General features: G+C 34.6%; 1 protein-coding gene across 1 annotated transcript in view; it reads right to left on the bottom strand.

The window, feature by feature from the left end:
• Positions 1 to 22147, bottom strand: part of LOC131535881 (sphingosine kinase 1) — a 35013-nt gene that overhangs the window by 5497 nt on the left and 7369 nt on the right. Inside the window, exons 2-4 of the mRNA XM_058768397.1 lie at positions 13804 to 13953; positions 2178 to 2272; positions 1980 to 2095 (exon numbers count right to left, since the gene is read on the bottom strand). Coding sequence (XP_058624380.1) covers positions 1980 to 2095; positions 2178 to 2272; positions 13804 to 13953 — 361 coding nt within the window. The remainder of the gene's footprint in view (positions 1 to 1979; positions 2096 to 2177; positions 2273 to 13803; positions 13954 to 22147) is intronic.

Below are 22147 nucleotides of genomic sequence, written 5' to 3'. Positions count from 1 at the left end.
CATTTCTTTAACTTTTTCTTTTCTTTTAGTTACCTATCACGACAACAATCGTGTAAGTAGATCTGAAATGCCCACAGTGTTGTAGCTTCTTTAGCTCAAATGAAGAACTAATCTTGGCTCAAATCAGACCAAAAACCGGCCCATAATGCACCGCACTTTCAACATTCAACAAACAGGCGAATGGCGGGAATCGGGATTGCAACTGTCACGAGCGTTATGATTTCTCGCATCCATTTCTTTGTGAGTTTCTATTATTCTCTGCTTAAAAATAACTGATATTGAGATGAATAAACCAGGGAAACGGACGTTGTTACTGGCACATCTGCAGTTCTGAGGTCCTAATAAAACGTTCAAGGTGACCTGAACGATGTGCTCGGGTTAATCAGATAACCGCCAGCAGGAGACGCTTGTGCTTCAATAATAAAAGTCCAACGGCCAAACGCTAAATGTGAGCGGTTATTATGAGCTGAATTACGCCGGTGTTCAATCATTTCTCGGGTGAGTCAAGTACTGATGAATGTCTGCTTCATCTTCATGAATAGAAATGACTTCATTAATGAGGTTAAGTCAGCGTTTTTCTCCAGAGATCGCCGAGCTCGAGTGTTTCATGAACTGACTGTTATCGCCTGCCCTAGTCTCATGAAAACACCCGCTCTCTGATCGGTCATTAGTGATTCATTAATGCATTCTCTCTCTCTCTCTCTCACTTAGCAGAACCGAACTTGTATTCTTTAGTTCAAAGAAATGCCGAGTTGAAACCCTCAGAGATTCAGCTCTGAGAAACGCGCGCTAATGACTGGAATAATGACTGCTTACATCGCAAACTTTAAATTGAACATCTAAACGAAACAGCACAGTTTGAGTTTAATGGATATTACTAAACCAAATGAGGACTGATTCTGTATGAACACTGTCTCTAGATCAGAGATTCAGAAAATACATGCTTTCTGAAAACCTCATGATCCAGTCAGATTGGCGCTGAAGCTTTAGGCTATTTCAAGGAGTTTATTCAGTTTATATCAGTCCACTGGGAAACACTCCTGAAGAACCACTTTGCAGTTTTTATGGCATCAAATCATATTTTAACGAGTTCTGTTTAAGACATTCAATAATAAATGAATGAGATATCCAATAGAAATGCACAATATATCAGAATATTGGCTGCTGGCTGATGTTGGAGATTTTGTTGTTGTTGTTGTTGTTATTGTTAAGTTTTGGACTTGGATATTTAACTGTGCATGCTCATTTCCCTTATTTTGACATTCAGATTATTTTCACCATCATCAAATGCTCATTTAACCTTTTAAACACTAGCAAATTAATAAGACAAATGTTAGTTTTAGAAAATTTCAAAATGAATTCAAATTTATTACTGTACATTAATGTAAATGGATTAAAAGTTGAGAAAATTAATTTAAAATAAAATAAAAATGCAAATAAAATTATATAAAATGTAGATTAATAGATCAAATTAATACATTATTTTTAAATTAATTAGATAATTACTTTTTGGTATATTAATTTGAATTTAAAATAGAACAGAATTGTATTACTGCCATAACTTTATTGGTCTGAATCTGAATACTGAATTTCATAAAATGTAAATTAAATTAGTAAAATTACACTATATTTTAAATAATTAAATAATTAAATTTTAAATGAATTAAATTAAATTACACTTTAGTCTTTTATTTTAAAATAACATAATTTTATCATTGGCCATAACTTATTAGTATTGGCCAGAGATTAAATATTGGATTTCATTCAATTTAAATAAATTAATTTCATATAATAATACATTTTCTAATTGGCCATAATTTATTGCCATTGGCCAGAATTGGAATATAGGATTTCATATTCACTGGTCTCTAAGCATCATGTAAAGAAGCTAAATCCGGTTGATCTCTTCACATGTCAATCAGACGGTGTGGTGGGTGGTGCTTGTCTGTATGAGCTGACAGTCTCTCTGATTGTCTCACCGCGTGTAGTGATGGACTGAAGCAGCCAGTGCATTTCCTGAACCTCCAGGAAGGATTCCCAGAGGAGTCTGGATGGCCTTTTCCCAATCCTGCCTCTCCATTAGACCGTTCACGACCTAAAACACACACACACACACACTTACGTGAGCTGAATGCCTAACACACACACAGAGACAGACACAAGCGACCTGCACACACCTCAAACAGCAGCCCGTCTCCAGACAGAATGACCAGAGCATCCCACTGCGTCAGGTCAGCGCTCCGCACCAGATCCCGCGCGTGATTCTGACGCTCTGTAAGATCACAGATCACAGCAGATGCTCAGATACAATAAACTCATCTATAGATCTCTGATACACCAGCAGTGATTTCATATAATCACATTCATCACAACCCAGTGTTATATTAGTAGCACTGAGAGCCTATTGTAGTTTTTTATTAATATCTTGAATTTATTTCTATATTTTCTGGGGTTTTTCATTGTATTTTTACTTTTGTTTTGCTTTTGCCATTTTTATTTATTTAATTATTTTTCTATTTTATTTCATTATTTACATATGTATATATAGTTTTCAATCATTTTTATTTCTATTTTAATTATTTTGGTACATCAAGTTCAACTAAATGTGAATTAAAAAGTGGCAACTAAATGAATTTAAAAAAATTTTTTTTTAATATTTTTCAGTTGAGGTTTATATTATTTTTAAAAGGGTCATATGATGCTGTTTTAAAGATCATTATTTTGTGTATTTGGTGTAACAGAATATGTTGACATGCTTTAATGTTCAAATACTGTACATTATTGTAGGTCTCTCAAAAACGTCGTTTTCTACAAAGTCCCTCCTTCCGACAAGTGCATTAGCCGATTCGAACACCACAAGCAAGTGTCGGAAATGTAACGCCCCTTACAATAATCGCGAGCTTCAGCTTTCAAAATAAATGTAAAGACAGTTAATAATGTCCTTAGTTTTACCATCAGTTCAAGCCACATCACATCAGGAGCGAAGCAACTGGATTTGCGAGACCAGTGGCGCCTGCAGGTGTTCGGCTGGACGCACTGTGCGTACCATGAGCGCTCAGACTGTCCTGAGATTTGCCCCGCACACATTTCAGCAGTAAATTATAGGCCCGTTTGTCCCGTATTTCTGTCGACTGAACCAGCCATGCCATTAATAATGAATGTATCAGTCTTTTGCATGCCAAAGTCAATTTCTGCTTATAAACATTGCGTCAAATAGAAAGAGAAAATCGTGCTACACGCACTTTCATGAGATCGGGTTAGACTACAACAATTAATTTGTAGCCTATTTTACAAATGGGAATACAACGAATTCATGACATTCATGATGTTTTACATTCAAGCTACCCGTAAAATTTATAGTGAAAAGTTATTTAAAATCATCTGGAATGCAATAAAGTAATTTTAAAGATGCATGGATTAAATGCATCTTTAAATGCATCCCTTCTGGTAGACCCATAGTTGCAGCAATTGGGTCACTGACAGAGAGAATTTCTGCTTTTGTTGATTTCCATTTACAACCTTTGGTCATGTCTTTACCTTCTTATATTAAGGACACGATGGATTTTATTGAATTTATGAATAATGTGAAATTACCTGACTATCCTGTTTTTCTAGTCACCATGGATGTTGAATCGCTTTACACCAATGTTCCATTTCAGGGTGGGTTAGAGGCTATGGAATTTTTTCTTGATCAACGTCCGGGTCAGGTACCAAGTACTACATGTCTGAGTGATTTGGCAAAATTGGTGCTTTCACATAATTATTTTCTGTTTGGGTCAGATTATTATTTGCAGATTTCAGGGGTTAGCATGGGTTCCAAGATGGCCCCAAGCTTTGCATCCCTTTTTTGTGGGATGTTTGAACATCAGTTTGTGTTAAACCCTGGGGTAAATTATTTTTTGAGACACATTGTTCTATGGAAACGTTATATCGATGATGTTTTTTTAATATGGAGTGGTGCTGAATCTGAGATACTGGAGTTTCATAGTTTGGTAAATAATAAATGTAGTGCGTTGAAATTTACTATTGAATTTCATCAAGAGAAAATGAATTTTTTGGATGTGCTTGTTCTTCGCACTGCATCGGGCATCGAAACTACTTTGTATCGTAAACCAACTGACCGTAACACCATCTTGCACGGACAATCTTATCATCCTGTGTCATTAAAGCGTTCGTTACCAATTTCACAATTTAGTCGTATTCGCCGTATTTGTAGCAAAGATGCAGATTTTCAACAGCAATCACAAATCCTATCGGAGAGATTCAGAAAACGATCATATCGAGAAGAGTGGATCCAATCTGCAGTCGTTTTAAAGATGTATCGCAACAGGAGAGTCTTGTTAAAAAAACAAAACAAATTTTAACGTCGGGTTAATTGTTATATTCAATATTCGCCTGTTTCGAAGGACATTCATCATGTTTTATTGAAACATTGGCACATCGTAGAGAGTGATCCCGGTCTCAAGAAGTGTTTTGATGAACCACCTCGTTTAGTGTATAAGAAAACACCCAGTCTTCGTAATATTTTGGTCAGATCTGATTTGAAACCTGCTCCTCATTTCTTGAATAAAATACTTTATGGGCATTACAGATGTGGTAACTGTCAACAGTGTAATTTCACATATAAGACATTGACTTTCACACATCCTCATACGACGAAAATATTTAAGATTCGGGGTACGATTTCGTGCAAGACGGCTAATGTTATTTATTTGTTGCGTTGCCCTTGTGGTTTATGTTATGTTGGTAAGACTAGTAGACCTTTGAAATATCGTATTTCTGAACATCGGTGTGCAATTAGACATTGCGATCCGAAAAGTCCAGTAGCTCAGCATTTTGTAAACTCGAGACATTCCGTTTCCACTCTTCAGTACATAGGAATAGAGGTAGTTAAGTGTCCACGGCACGGTGGTGACATTAATAAATTACTTTTACAACGTGAGGCCTTTTGGATTTTTACATTAGATACTTTGTCCCCGAGAGGTTTAAATGAGGATTTTGATATTCGTCCATTTCTTTAAATATGGAATGCTTATCCAATTATGTGGCTTTTTATACAGCTCCAATAAAGGTTTTGATGGTATTGGTTGAATTTATGTATGTAGGCAGGTATTAATTAATGTTGTTGTATTGTGTATCGACAATTGTATTTTGTTATTTTGCATAGTTCTTTGTTGTTGTTGTTGTTGTTTCTTTTTGACTGCGGTTATTTTGGTTTATTCATTATTATCATTATTATTTTGTTTATATTGTGTTAGGTCATGTGACCTTTTGGTCACATGTATAAATAGAGGCATATCAGTGTTGCTCATTTGTCTGATGAAGAGCCTGTGTGCTCGAAACGTTACACTCTATGTGAATTTTTTATAAATAAATTTTTCTTTGATACTTTTGGAGCTTAGGTGTTGCCGATTTTGCATTTTCAATATGCTTCAAAGATGCATGGATTAAAATAGGCTAATAAATAATTCACATATCAGACAAAATTGCGTTGCAGAAAATCCTTTAAATTTTAAGGAAATTCTAAGGAATTCAGAGCAGAGTAACATAAAAATCAGGAAAAAAATAATAATCGGGCCTGTTCTAGGCTTTTCGCTTATTTTTATATTTTAGACCGTGATGAAAAATGATTTGCCATCTCCTCATTGGACGTGCCTTTAGAGAGAAATGCATCTTTACGGATTACATAATGAAAGAGTTTTTGTTTTCGACTTGAATTATTTCGTTTTAAAGTAGTAATTTAAAGCTTTCTATAGATATATTTATCATATTTGTGACTCAATTCGTTGAGTTTCGGTTCATCATTTTGAAACAGTCCTATTCAAGATGAGACGGCAAGAGCATCTTCTGTTTTCTTATTTATTTTAATAAAAGCACAACGTTTTGTTGATATTGTGAATGCACACAAATAACAGTAGACCCTTTACAGTTCCGAATGATGTATTACTCTTACCTTTATAAGCAAAAATTACGGCATATTTTAAGTTGTTTCCACTATCAAGAAAAAAATGCAAGTGACCGCTGTGGCGCCTCCATGTCCTGCAAAGCGCGCTTCAGCTTCCACTCTTCACACAAACGATTAGATATGCACCTAGCGCACATTTATATAGTTCAAACATTTAAACTAACATTGTGATATGCTTGAACTGTTTTAAGCAAGTCGTGATGATTTGAGAAGGCTAAATTGATCACTGTCTGCCGCTGGCCGCTTGGTTGTTACTTAAAAAAAAACCTTACAAATTTAACGAAAAAAAAGTGCTTCAAACGTTTTTTATAAATTAGCTTTATAAAAAACGAAACGAAATATAATCACTTTACCGTTACAGACGTGATGCGCAGATCAGCTCTCACATCACTGAATCTGCTGTTAAAAGTGAACCATCCATTCATCATATCATTGTGCAAAGCTAAGAATAAGTCTAATTAGAATCATTGTAATGTGACGATCGGGTGCGGGTCGGGTCGGTTATCTAAATCAGAAAAATATAGGTGCGGGTGGGTGGCAGGCGGATAATTTATTTGAAGCAGCGGATTTGGGTGACGTTTGAGCTCATCCGCGCATCTCTAGTGTGTGTCTACACTGGTATATATGGTTTATGAGGACACAAATGTGTATAATAACATGGGTACTACAATGTAAACATGGTTTATGAGGACACTTCCTGTGTCCCCGTAAGACAAAAGGCTTAAAAAAACATACAAAACGGTGTTTTATGAAATTCAAAAATTGCCAGTATTTTTCTGTAAGGGGTAGGTTTAGGTGTAGGGTTGGTGTAGGGCAATAGCACATACAGTTTGTACAGTATAAAAACCATTACGCCTATGGAGAGTCCCCGTAAACCACATATACCAGACAGTGTGAGTGTGTGTGTGTGTGTCAGACAGAAGTGAAGATTCATAGTGACTGATTCAGCAGAAATGCCTAAAGCTGAGACCGCACTTCACACTGTCTCTCTCTCACACACACACACATTGGCTTCGGTGTGGATGTGGTGTGGAGTGTTAACAGAGGGAGATGGATCACAGGCAGAAACATCACAGTGACCCACATTACAGATCACACACTCACACAGCACATGTCTGCTTCATTCCCACGAGTGTCATATTCAGTGTCTCAGTGGATCACTACTGATCTTACAGAACATCTTTATATCCAGCTCAGGAGAAACATGCACGTGTTAATATTATTATTATTTTCATGACAATTTACATGACAATCTATCTAGCCATTCATCTGTTGTTCTGTCCATCCATCATCCATCCATCCATCTATCTATCCATCAATCGTTCTATCATCCATCCATCCCTCATCTATCATTTCATCTATCTTTCTTTCCTTCCATCCATCTTTCCATCTATCTATCCATTCATCTGTTGTTCTGTCCATCCATCATCCATCCATCTATCTATCATCAATCGTTCTATCATCCATCCATCCATCCCTCATCTATCATTTCGTCTATCTTTCTTTCCATCCATCCATCTATCTATCCATTCATCTCTTGTTCTGTCCATCCATCATCCATCCATCTATCAATCCATCAATCGTTCTATCATCCATCCATCCCTCATCTATAATTTCATCTATCTTTCTTTCCTTCCATCCATCTTTCCATCTATCTATCCATTCATCTGTTGTTCTGTCCATCCATCATCCATCCATCCATCCATCTATCTATCCATCAATCATTCTATCATCCATCCATCCATCCCTCATCTATCATTTCGTCTATCTTTCTTTCCATCCATCTATCTATCCATTCATCTGTTGTTCTGTCCATCCATCATCCATCCATCTATCTATCCATCAATCGTTCTATCATCCATCCATCCCTCATCTATCATTTCATCTATCTTTCTTTCCTTCCATCCATCTTTCCATCTATCTATCCATTCATCTGTTGTTCTGTCCATCCATCATCCATCCATCCATCCATCCATCCATCAATCATTCTATCATCCATCCATCCATCCCTCATCTATCATTTCGTCTATCTTTCTTTCCATCCATCTATCTATCCATTCATCTGTTGTTCTGTCCATCCATCATCCATCCATCTATCTATCCATCAATCGTTCTATCATCCATCCATCCCTCATCTATCATTTCATCTATCTTTCTTTCCTTCCATCCATCTTTCCATCTATCTATCCATTCATCTGTTGTTCTGTCCATCCATCATCCATCCATCAATCCATCCATCTATCCATCAATCGTTCTATCATCCATCCATCCATCCCTCATCTATCATTTCGTCTATCTTTCTTTCCATCCATCTATCTATCCATTCATCTGTTGTTCTGTCCATCCATCTAAGGTTGGGTACCGAAACCCGGTACCAATATGGCACCGGTACCTACAGTATCTCACAGAAGTGAGTACACCCCTCACATTTTTGTAAAAATCTTTTCATGTGACAACACTGAAGAAATGACACTTTGCTACAATGTAAAGTAGTGAGTGTACAGCTTGTATAACAGTGTAAATTTGCTGTCCCCTCAAAATAACTCAACACACAGCCATTAATGTCTAAACCGCTGGACACAAAATTGAGTACACCCCTAAGTGAAAATGTCCAAATTGGGCCCAAAGTGTCAATATTTTGTGTGGCCACCATTATTTTCCAGCACTGCCTTAACCCTCTTGGGCATGGAGTTCACCAGAGCTTCACAGGTTGCCACTGGAGTCCTATTCCACGCCTCCATGACGACATCACAGAGCTGGTGGATGCTAGAGACGTTGCGCTCCTCCACCTTCCGTTTGAGGATGCCCCACAGATGCTCAATAGGGTTTAGGTCTGGAGACATGCTTGGCCAGTCCATCACCTTTACCCTCAACTTCTTTAGCAAGGCAGTGGTCGTCTTGAAGGTGTGTTTGGGGTCGTTATCATGTTGGAATACTGCCCTGCGGCCCAGTCTCCGAAGGGAGGGGATCATGCTCTGCTTCAGTATGTCACAGCACATGTTGGCATTCATGGATCCCTCAATGAACTGTAGCTCCCCAGTGCCAGCAGCACTCATGCAGCCCCAGACCATGACACTCCCACTACCATGCTTGACTGTAGGCAAGACACACTTGTGTCTAGGTGTACTCCTCACCTCACACTAGGTGTACTCCTCACCTAGTTGCTGCCACACACGCTTGACACCATCTGAACCAAATAAGTTTATCTTGCTCTCATCAGACCACAGGACATGGTTCCAGTAATCCATGTCCTTAGTCTGCTTGTTTTTAGCAAACTGTTTGCGGGCTTTCTTGTGCATCATCTTTAGAAGAGGCTTCCTTCTGGGACGACAGCCATGCAGACCAATTTGATGCAGTGTGCGGCATATAGTCTGAGCACTGACAGGCTGACCCCACCACCCCTTCAACCTCTGCAGCAATGCTGGCAGCACTCATACATCTATTTCCCAAACACAACCTCTGGATATGACGCTGAGCACGTGCACTCAACTTCTTTGGTCGACCATGGTGAGGCCTGTTCTGAGTGGAACCTGTCCTGTTAAACTGCTGCATGGTCTTGGCCACCATGCTGCAGCTCAGTTTCAGGGTCTTGGCAATCTTCTTATAGCCTGCGCCATCTTTATGTAGAGCAACAATTATGTTTTTTCAGATCCTCAGAGAGTTATTTGCCATGAGGTGCCATGTTGAACTTCCAGTGACCAGTATGAGAGAGTGAGAGCGATAACACCAAATTTAACACACCTGTTCCCCATTCACACCTGAGACCTTGTAACACTAACGAGTCACATGACACCGGGGCCCAATTTGGACATTTTCACTTAGGGGTGTACTCACTTTTGTGGCCAGCGGTTTAGACATTAATGGCTGTGTGTTGAGTTATTTTGAGGGGACAGCAAATTTACACTGTTATACAAGCTGTACACTCACTACTTTACATTGTAGCAAAGTGTCATTTCTTCAGTGTTGTCACATGAAAAGAGATTATAAAATATTTACAAAAATGTGAGAGGTGTACTCACTTCTGTGAGATAGTGTATGCAACCGGTATGTACTAGAACCAAATCAGAACGCAGATTTCGGTGCCTCATTTCGGGGCCATGCCTGAGCAATCGATTTAAATATTTGTCCTTTGTTTCTCCGAAATGGACATAAGAAGCATCATCACCAGCACCGCACATGAAAAATAACTTCCCGACTGAGAAAATGCACATGAACTCAATTCGGAAAGCTCTAATAATACAAGTCCAACAAATCTTTGTAGTAACGCGAGTGTGCTGTTTTCACATTCCGACTTAAAAGCACAACTCGGGATATAAGAGCATCCAAGGAGCGCGTGAATGCAGTAATCACACTTGCTCTGACGGCAGAAGGTAGCCTTCCATTAACTAGTTAAGCTACTACTACTCCATAGGCTACTAATACATCGATTAGCAATGGATTATAATTTAAATATACTTAATTATTATGAAAATACCAGAGATGGCTTGAATAACACAGATAAACTATACAGGTGCTGGTCATATAATTAGAATATCATCAAAAAGTTGATTTATTTCACTAATTCCATTCAAAAAGTGAAACTTGTATATTACATTCATTCATTACACACAGACTGATATATTTCAAATGTTTATTTCTTTTCATTTTGATGATTAGAGCTTATAGCTCATGTAAGTCAAAAATCAGTATCTCAAAATATTAGAATATTTACATTTGAGTTTGAATAAATGACCATCCCTACAGTATAAATTCTGGGTATCTCTTGTTCTTTGAAACCACAATAATGGGGAAGACTGCTGACTTGGCAATGATCCAGAAGACGAACATTGACGCCCTCCTCAAAGAGGGTAAGTCACAGAAGGTCATTACTGAAAGGTGTGGCTGTTTACAGAGTGCTGTATCAAAGCATATTAAATGAAAAGTTGACTGGAAGGAAGAATTTGGGTAGGAAAAGGTGCACAAGCAACAGGGATGACCGCAAGCTTGAGAATACTGTCAAGCAAAGCTGATTCAAACACTTGTGAGAGCTTCACAAGGAGAGAACTGAAGCTGGAGTCAGTGCATCAAGAGTCACCACGCTCAGACGTCTTCAGGAAAAGGGCTACCAAGCCACTTCTGAACCAGAGTCAACGTCAGAAGCATCTTAACTGGGCTGTGGAGAAAAAGAACTGGACTGTTGCTCAGTGGTCCAAAGTCCTCTTTTCAGATGAAAGTAAATTTTACATTTCATTTGGAAATCAAGGTCCCAGAGTCTGAAGGAAGAGTGGAGAGGCACAGAATCCATGTTGCTTGAAGTCCAGTGTGAAGTTTCCACAGTCAGTGATGATTTGGGCTGCCATGTCATTTGCTGGTGTTGGTCCACTGTGTTTTCTAAAGTCCACAGTCAACGCAGCCATCTACCAGGAAATTTTAGAGCACTTCATGCTTCCTTCTGTTGGCAAGCTTTATGGAGATGCTGATTTCATTTTCCAACAGGACTTGGCACCTGCCCACACTTCCAAAGGTACCAAAAGCTGGTTCAATGACCATAGTGTTACTGTGCTTGATTGGCCAGCAAACTTGCCTGACCTGAACCCCATAGAGAATCTATGGGGTATTGTCAAGAGGAAGATGAGAGACACCAGACCCAACAATGCAGATGAGCTGAAGGCCACTATCAGAGCAACCTGGGCTCTCATAACACCTGAGCAGTGCCACAGACTGATCGACTCCATGCCACGCCGCATTGCTGCAGTAATTCAGGCAAAAGGAGTCCCAACTAAGTATCGAGTGCTGTACATGCTCATACTTTTCATGTTCATTCTTTTCAGTTGGCCAAGATTTCTAAAAATCCTTTCTTTGTATTGGTCTTAAGTAATATTCTAATTTTCTGAGATACTGAATTTGGGATTTTCCTTAGTTGTCAGTTATAATCATCAAAATTAAAAGAAATAAACATTTGAAATATATCAGTCTGTGTGTAATGAATGAATATAATATACAAGTTTCACTTTTTGAATGGAATTAGTGAAATAAATCAACTTTTTGATGATATTCTAATTATATGACCAGCACCTGTACATTGTTGTAGTCGAGTGTTTATTTATTTTATCATTCAACACATTTATATCTTCTGTTTACTCAGTTACAGCCATAGCAATGCCTTTGTCCATGTCCCTGGAGCTTCATGAGTTCCGCTACTTCTACGACTGGATATGTGGATTTTCTGTGCGAGGCCGCCCTCTGGTGTCCAGTACGAATTAAAAAGACATCATGTGTTTAGTGCTAATGGCCAATCCAATTATTAATTGGTAATTTTTTATTTTTATAAGTAATGGTTCAGGCACCGGTACCATTTTAAAAGTATCGATTTGGCACCGGTATCGAAAAAAACCCAAACGATACCCAACCCTACATCCATCCATAATTTTTTTCCATCCATCCATCCATCTTTCCATCTATCTATCCATTCATCTGTTGTTCTGTCCATCCATCCATCCATCTATCCATAATTTTTCCATCCATCCATCTATCCCTCATCTACCGTTTCATCTATCTTTCTTTCCATCCATCCATAATTCCATCTATCTATGCATTCATCTGTTGTTCTGTCCATCCATCATCCATCCATCATTTTTTTCCCCATCCATCCATCCATCCATTGGGAAGACAAAAACGGCAGAGTAAATCATGCACATCTGATGTGCAGACACATTTTAACTACACAAACACACACTCTGAACATTCACTGATGGATGTACAAACAGACCCATCAACACACACACACACACACACACACACACACAGATGCGATCAGTCGTCCATCACTCAGATGTGTGCGTGTTTCTCTGTCGGAGGTTATTCTGAGTTCATGCTCTGACAGTGGAGCTCTTTATCTGTTAGCAGTCCTGCTGCTCTCTGACTAATCGTGAGATTTATGAATGAAGCTGCCAGCTTGTGTTTTATGAGTCTATAGATTATTATGATGAACTTGAACACCAAAACAGATCGACTACTGTCATGGTGGAGCCACAATCTGAGGAGAAACATGCTGAGAAAGATAGTTAAACTTACTTAACTAGCTAGTAACCTGAAAAGCACACCAGGTTAGAGATACTTATATCATTGACTTTTTCAGTCTGCAGAACACAAAAGAACATACTTTGAAGAACGCTGGGAACCTAAACACTTTGGACCCCATTAACTTTCACTATATGGACAATTTATTTTATTTTTTTTATATTTATTTTGCAATTTCTAGAAGATAGAAAGAGCGTTTTGGAACAACATAAAGATTAGTAAATTATTTTATTTTTTGGCAAAACTATCTCTATAAGAGTCAACAACAGAAATATACAGAAGCATTTTCAATAAAGAAAGTAAATTCAGTGGGAAATAGTGGGCAGTACTTGATTTTATCCGACACTGATGGGTCAGTCAAAAGCGAGCTAAGAAATATTTGCTTTATAATTATTTTTTCTTACACACATGGACTTAGTTGCATCAGTGGAAAAATAATTTCAGAGGTGGAGAAAATGTTTTTTTTTATTTTTTTTTTTATAAATGATGATGAAAACAAACAGTTGTTTTTCTTTAGAATAACATGCACACTAATGAATCAAGCACAACATAACCTGAGACATTTATTAATGTTTTTAAGCAAATATTCCTTGAAACCCCTTGCACTGCAGAATCTGAACTCTCTTTTGACCTCTTTTGTTGTTGAAAATGAGCTGAAGCCGCCCTGATTACTGCACTAATAGCAGATCATATGACTCCATTAACAAGCTGAATCTGTTCAGAGAGCGTCTGTGGTGTGTGTGTCTGTGTGTGTGTGTGTGTGTGTGTGTGTTACACACCTGTGATGAAGAGTGTGTGCGGTATATCCGCCTCAGTGAGCATCCGCTGAACGTGGCCATTATAGAGAGCCATCGCTTGGCCCCGCCCACTCTGAGGATTGACCAATACCATCACGCCACATGGTCGACGGACCTCAGAGAAGAACACACCTGACAGAGAGACAGAATAACATTTACATACAGGACAAAAATCATAAAAATGAACGTTCTGTGTTTGAGTACAGGAATCATTCCTGAACTCAGGGAAAATAAAATAATAAATGATAAAATACATAATAAATACAAATAAAATAATCAGGTCTAAAATAAAAAATATAAAACAAAACGAGGACTGAAATAAACAAAACCATAATAAATACAAAATATGTTTAAAAATATAAATATTTATAAAATAAAAAATAAAATAATAAAAACATGAGTTATAAAATAAAAATAAAATAAAGATAAAATAATATGCTGTGTGTTTGAGTGCAGAATTCAATCCTCACAGTCACAGCTAAAATAAAATAAAATAAAACAATTAATTATAAATTTACAAAAAAATAAATAAAAATACGATAATAAAAATAAAATAATAAAAACATGAGTTATAAAATAAAAATAAAATAATAAATGATAAAATACATAATAAATACAAAATATGTTTAAAAATATAAATATTTATAAAATAAAAATATATAAATAAATTAAGTAATAAAATATCAGTTATACAATAAATAATATAAATGTGAGTATCTGATGTTATATTTCATTGGTAAGGTCATTAAAATATGTGCATAATTCATGTGTTAACCATGTGATGTTGTATTTCCTACTGAAATTACTAAGCAAATAGTGACTGCTGTTAATTTTCACTCATATATGGTGCTTATTTATTATCTTTTAAATTATTGTATTTTATTTAGAAATGCATTTATATAAAATTATAATGGAATAAAATATATTTTTAAAATGATTTATTTATTTATTATTATTATATTTAATTATTTAATGTTATAATTATAAACATATATTTAATCTATTTTTATTATTTTATACTAGTGCTAGTACTATACTAGTAAAAAATTAACTAATTAATCGCACAGTTTACTGAAACATTAAAGTTTTTAAATATACTTTTATATTGCAATAATTTCACATTCAATCTTCAAATTAATGTACAAACAACATGAAGACAGTATATTTTTTAATATTTGTTTAATGGCATATTTTTTTCATGACTGAAGGTCAGTATCACTGATACCAATACTAATTTCTCTATAAAATTGCCCCTATTGACTATAGCCATTCAACTTTACAGTATAATTGAGAGATATCAATTTTAACATTTATTAGACCTTTAAAAAATAACTTAACTCTTAAACTTTAAACAATCTTCACATAAACCCATTATTATAAATGTCATATTTACCTGTGCCTTTCAGCAGAAATATACAGAAATTGAAATTGAAGTTATCAAACACTATATACTAAATTAAATATAGATGACCCTAGCTCCGCCCCTGCGTTAATTGCGTTAAATATTTTTAACGCGTTAAACTGAAAACAAAATAATCGCCTGCGTTAAGGCGCTAATTTTGACACCACTATTTTATACTAATGCAATAAATCATTACAGTGATTTTTCAGTCAGATTGTCCTGCTCAACTAATTTTCTCTGCTGATCTTCCTTTGGTTTGGTTGTTTTGATGTCTGTGCCACAGGAGGTTTTAATCAGCTGCTGAAATCATGATTTTAATTCTCTTTAAGAGGTTTTGTGTTTGACAAATATCATAAGAAAAGAGTGCATGGCCTCGGGCGGGAATACCACTAACAGATGGCAGTGCTAATGCTAAAAACTCACAAACGGGACACAAACAGATGCGGGTTTGCCTTGATTCTGTGGTGCATTAATCTGAGAGCGTTTCTGTGTATTACAGGAGCTCAGGGTTTCTCAAATCATCCGGTTCAGCAGGATGGACTGGTTTCCCAGGGGAGCGTTTACTCGTGGGACGACTGACCCGGATGACAGGTGAGACGTTCAGAGCCCTGAGGGGGAATCCGGCATGAGGCTATTTCAGGATGAAGACAGAGAAACACATGAACTCACACTGAAGATCTCAGTGTCTCAAACAGGTCCTGGACCTTTACTCATGGCACAGTTTCACTACAACACAAATGATTCATGAGCAGCTTTGGTTTATTTATTCATTTTAGCACTGCTTCTGTAATTCATCCAAACTGACAATAATAACACAATAAAAAAACCATAAAAAAACTATATATAAAAATAATAAAAGAATTGTAAGCAAATAATTGTAAAATAAATATATATTAAAAATATATATATAAAAAAATAAAGATAAACTAATTTAGAAATAAATATTACATGAAATATGAATAAAATATGAATAACAAAATAATAATAATAAAAAATTCATTTAGAAATGAAATATTATATATTGTGAATGTCAATAATACATTTAATCATCTAAATAATTGTAAGTCGATAATTACAAAATAAAAAAAAATAAAAATAAATAAAATATTTGTTGTAAACTAATTTTAAAACGATGCATACAAATTTTAATAAAAAACTAATTTTAAAATGAATCTGATGTTTTTAGAAGATATAACCGAGGGGGAGAAGGTAAATTATAAACAGCAGGGAGCCCAGGACAGAGCCTTGGGGCACACCTATGGTGACAGGCACTGGATGAGAGGTAAATGATTTCAACTGAATGAACTGAGTGAAATTAAATACATTAAAAAAAATAAAAAACAAACTGAATAACGAAGCAATTAAACAAATAGAGATAAAAACATTTAAAAATAGAATAAATATTATATTGTATATTGTGATGGCCAATAACACATTTAATCATCTAAAATAATCATTATAAAAGCAAGGAATCTGTTTAATCTGTTTTACTTCTGTTAGAGTGATTTTATCACATTTAAGGGGGTTTTAAATGCTCTGCTTCATATAAATGCAGTAAAATAATTATAATGCCTGACTTATTGCATTATTATAAATGACCCTTATTAACCTGTGTAAATAAATAATAATCTAATAAATCTCTGTGTGTGTGTATTAAATTTAAATAAAACAAAATCATACAAATAAATGTACATATTTTAACAATAAAATGAAATAATTAATAAAAAGAAAAAGAAAAGAAATACAAAAAATATTACTTTATATTGTGATTCACAATAATACATTAAATCATCTATAAAAAGCAATACAACAGTTTTATAAAGACAATTAGCAGCTAAAAGCCTTGAGTTACACTGATTTAATACTCTGAGTCATTTAACGGTGATAAAATCACTGCAGTGCTTGACCTATTACATTAGTAAATGATCTCTGCCACTTCCTGTGGACTGTGAGCATTTCAGATCCAGCAGCAGCAGCAGCAGGAGGAGGTTGTTTAACCTGAGCTTCATCTGTAACTGTAACCCAGAATCCTCTGGGGCTGAGGGCCGTAATGAGCTCCTGCACGTGCCGCGTCATGCGCATCAATGCCAGCGTTCAGAAACCCCCAAAACAACAGCCACATTCACTCGCACCCGCTAGTATCTGCGCTTTCACAATGAGACTGATTAAAATTCACCGGCAGATTCACACCGACAAACTCTAATTAGCACCGGAGCCTCTGACAGCATTATTAACTCAGACTACACAGGCCTGAAATTACAGCGCTTCCCTTCATAACAACACAATCCTGCAGAGACTTCCAGCTTCACACAGGAAACACCAGAATAACGGCTCCGCTACAAACACTAGACAGCTGACTACTGAGGAAACTAAGCTGCAAAAATTACTTATTAAAGAAAAGGAAGGCATTTTTATAACATTCTGAGTTTATTTCTAAATAAATAAATAAATAAACATTTTTTTTTTACAAGACAATGAAAAAAATAAAATTATAATTACATTTTATTGTGTGATTGGCAATAATTATACATTTAATCACCTAAAAAGAAATTACATCTAAATATTTATTAATACTAGCATTTCCTCATTTCATCTGAACTGAACTGATTAAATCAGGGACAATAAAATAGTAAAAAATAAAATGAAATAAAAAATATTTAAAAACCTACTGAACATTAATAAATTTAAACTAATTTGTTTATGGAAAAATCTGTAATTGTTATATTATGCTTGACAACTATAAAAATATTGCATTTGTATAAAAGGATTTAAAATAAAACGTATAAAATAAATACATAATAAAATTAATTTAAATTTAAATTATTTTTAAATGAATTAAATAGATATTTTAAATAAATAAAGTAAAATAATAAAAATAAAAATAATATAAAATATAAAATAAATACATATTTAATAAATTAATACATTATTAATAAATACAACCATAAAATATTAATAATTAATTAAATATGAATACAATATTAATAAATAATATTTAGTAATACAATAAATAATATATTGCTTTTTCTTTTTTTCTTCTTTTTTTAATAAATATTCATAATGGTTCATTAACATATAACCATCCACATTTAATTCTATTGGTCAGATGGAGTGCCGAAATTGTCCAAGAAAAAAAAGCCTTTATAGCACAAGAAACCCTCACAAACATTACAAGTAGTCATTGGAAAAAAAAATTAAATGATAAAGTACACAATATGACATTTCGTAGTTTTCCCTTGGCTGATGTAGTTTTCTTTTGGAGGTTAAATGTGATTTGCTACAGATCTGAGTTGTCTGGAGTCTTGCACAAAGTTTTAAAGCTTAAACTGAAGTAATGGTTTTACATCCAAAACCAAAGAACAAAAAAGAGCATGTCTGCGATTCTACAAATAGACGTCTATTTTTACTGAGAGAGCTCAGTAAAATGTGCTTCATTTGTCACACTGGTGGATCTCTCAGCATCACAGCTGCTGAACTGTGAACATATGCTGAGGAGATACTGAGGTGTGTGTGTGAGAGAAAGTGTGTTTACACATCTCTGTGTGTGTGCCAGTACAAACATCTCTGCATCTCACAAAACCTGTCAAGAACAGGTCATAGTTCACAACAAAACCAAACGGAAGGAAAACAGGAAGTCTGTATTTAGATGCATTAAATGTGAAATATGAAAATCTGATTTTTTTTCTGTGTGTAAGTGCTATAATCGAGTCCTTGGTGCATCTATCAACCCAGAAAATGTGAAAAAGAACAGCCCAGTAACTTTGTTTTGGTAAGCCTTTATCTGCAAACGTCTGAAAAAAGAGCATGTCTGATTTCACTCCCCCGGTGACGTAGAAAGAGGATCTTATTATAATATTGCCGCCCTTTAATCTGTAAGTTTCCACCCACGGTGCCGCCATTGTGTTTTCACAAGCAACAACGCTGTACCAGTTCTAATGCCATGGTGAAAGTTTGAGCAAAGCATGCTAACTGTTCTGTCTTTGGCTGCACAGACGAGCACAAAACACTATTTAGAGGCCCAGCCTCAGAGGAGACAACAGAGCAGTGCATTTATTGATTTATTTACTGTATATTACGCTGCTGCCACACATATAAATGTGATTTCTTTCCCAGCTGTTTATCTTCACAGACATAACCGACTGTTTTTGTAACACCTGCGTGTTTTTAACATAAACTTGTGTGTATTTGACAGTTTAAGCGCAATAAGACATGAAAGAGAACTTAGTTTAGTACTCACATGCCTGTGACAGCTGCTTTCTGTGCGCTTGCTTCGGATGTGTGCGCTCAGAAAACCTTATATCAGAAGTTTAAACTATTATGGTTTAAAACACATGATTTCAGCACGATAAATATGATAATCAGAACCAAATCAGATGTTTTTTAGCATGTAATGGTGCAGCTCTATTCTGGAAAATAGGGCGGGGAGCAGCAGCTCATTTGCATTTAAAGAGACATGCACGAAAAACCTTTTTCGTGTTTCTGCTTCCACTCAAAATAGGCATTTTCAAAATGATATAATAAATGATCTGTGGGGTATTTTGAGCTGAAACTTCACAGACACATTCTGGGGACACCTGAGACTTATATTACATATTGTAAAAAGGGGCATAATAGGTCTCCTTTAACATCTGTTTGCATTACAGTGAAACATTTATTTTTTTATTACAGTAATACAATTTTTTATATATATAACAGTGCTTGGTAGATTACTTGCATTACTTTTCTGTTAATGATTACAAGTTACATGACAGAAATTAGATTGTTTATTTGTATAACACATTGTAGTTTAGCACATTGTTGAAATTGTTGTTAGTAAAGTAATCTATTGGATTACACATATTAGGTAATGTATTCTGACTACTATTTTATTACTTTTAGATTAATTTTGATAGATTTTCTTACAAATTACATCTCATTCTTTAAGAACATCATGAAGTGTATTAAACATTACATTATTACAGCGTATGGGGTTTGAACCGAGTTAAGGAAACTAACTAATATACTCATTTAAATATATATTAAAAAAAATAAAAATAAAACACATGAACAGTAAAAAAAAAAAAAAAAAAATCATTTAAAGGGAGGAAAAAAAGAAGAATTTGGGTGAATCAACAAATTATGAATAATTTACTGCCACTGTGTGAATAAAAAGTAATCATGTAATCTATAAAAGTAACTGCCATCTGATTATGAGCATTTCAATTTTTGTAATTTGATCACGTAATCCAGATTACAAATAATTAGTAACTAACCAGAAAACAATCATTTAAAAGATTGGGGTCAGTATGATTTTGTATATTTTTTAAATAAATTAATAATCTAATAAATAATAATAAATAATAATCTAATTAATAATAATAAAAAGTGACAGTAAAGACATTTATAATATTAGAAAAGATTTCTATTTCAAATAAATGCTATTCTTTTCAACTTTCTGTTCATCAAAGAATCCTGAAAAGTAAAATGTATGTATTTCCACAAAAATATGTAGCAGCAACTGTTTTCAACACTGATAATAATCAGAAATGTTTCTTGAGCAGCAAATCAGCATATTACAATGATTTCTGAAGGATACTGAAGACTGGAGTAATGATGTTGAAAATTCAGCTTTGATCACAGCAATAAAATACATTTTAATATATATTCACATGAAAAAAAAACATAATAAATTGTAATAATATTTCAACATTTTACTGTATTTTTGATCAAATAAATGCAGCCCTTATAGGCAGGAGACTTCAAACTTTTGAGCACTAGTGTAACTACATGAACGCTGTTCAATCTTTTGTCACATTATGATAGCTAAAGCAGCTCAGCAGCTCTATTCACTGTAGATATAGCGTGTCCTTGTGTAATGAATGTCTTTGTGTGTCTTGTGTGACCGCTGCATGCTGACAATACCAGCCTTCACAACATCATTCAGCGGCTTAAACGACTTTCTTCAGAGAAACGAGCACCAGAGTTATAGACAGATGAAGCAAGAAGGCCCTTCTTTGTGTTGAAGTCTCGCTGACCTTGTTGTAAGAGATGGAACCGAGTGAAATAACTCTCATCCATCAACATATGAAACTCCTGAAAACACACTCATCATGAAAAAGTGTATAAAGCAGAAGAGCTCAAACGCTGTTATCACGAACACTGACGCTTGACTGACACTGATAATTAAAGCCTCCAAACCAGAGACATTAAACCTCAGCTCGTTAATCAAACGATTGTTTGAATAATAATCATGTGGGATATAATTAAGCAATCAAGTGGATTAATGCATGTGTCATCACTGTGATTATATGTATGTGTGTGTGTAATGCATCATTAAACTGCATCAAATCAATGTGTCAGCAAAAAACAACAACATAAAAAAGTCTATATGACTGATTTTACTTTAAAATAAAATTAAAATAAAATAGTAAACAAAATATTTTAAAATATAAAATAAATACATTTTAATTAAATGTAAATAAAATATAATTTTAATTATAAATAAATTTTAACAATGCAAGTAACATAATATAATTTTAAAATAAATAAATATAGTTTTAAAAATGTAAACAAGAAATTGTTTTAAATTTAAAATCTAAATAAATTAAATTTCTTAAATATTTTAAACAAAAAATAAAAATAATTGAAACAAATGTGAAATATAAATAAAATAAATCCATTAAACATTCTAAAAACATTTAAAAAATTATAAATATATATATATATATATATATATATATATAATACATTGAACATTTTAAAATAAATTATTTAAAAATAGATAAAATAATTTTGAATATAAAATAAATTCAATGAAAACATTTTAAAACGATCATTAAAAAATCCAAAATAATATATTAAATATGATACCATATCATGACTGGCAATAATATATTTATCATCTACAAAAAGCTACAATACAGTTTTATAACGACAGTAAGTGCC

The sequence above is a fragment of the Onychostoma macrolepis genome, chromosome 03 (assembly GCF_012432095.1).
Source record: "Onychostoma macrolepis isolate SWU-2019 chromosome 03, ASM1243209v1, whole genome shotgun sequence".
Lineage (NCBI taxonomy): Eukaryota > Metazoa > Chordata > Actinopteri > Cypriniformes > Cyprinidae > Onychostoma > Onychostoma macrolepis.
The sequence above is the reverse complement of the archived record's forward strand: the minus strand, read 5'-3'. Positions and strand labels throughout refer to the sequence as shown.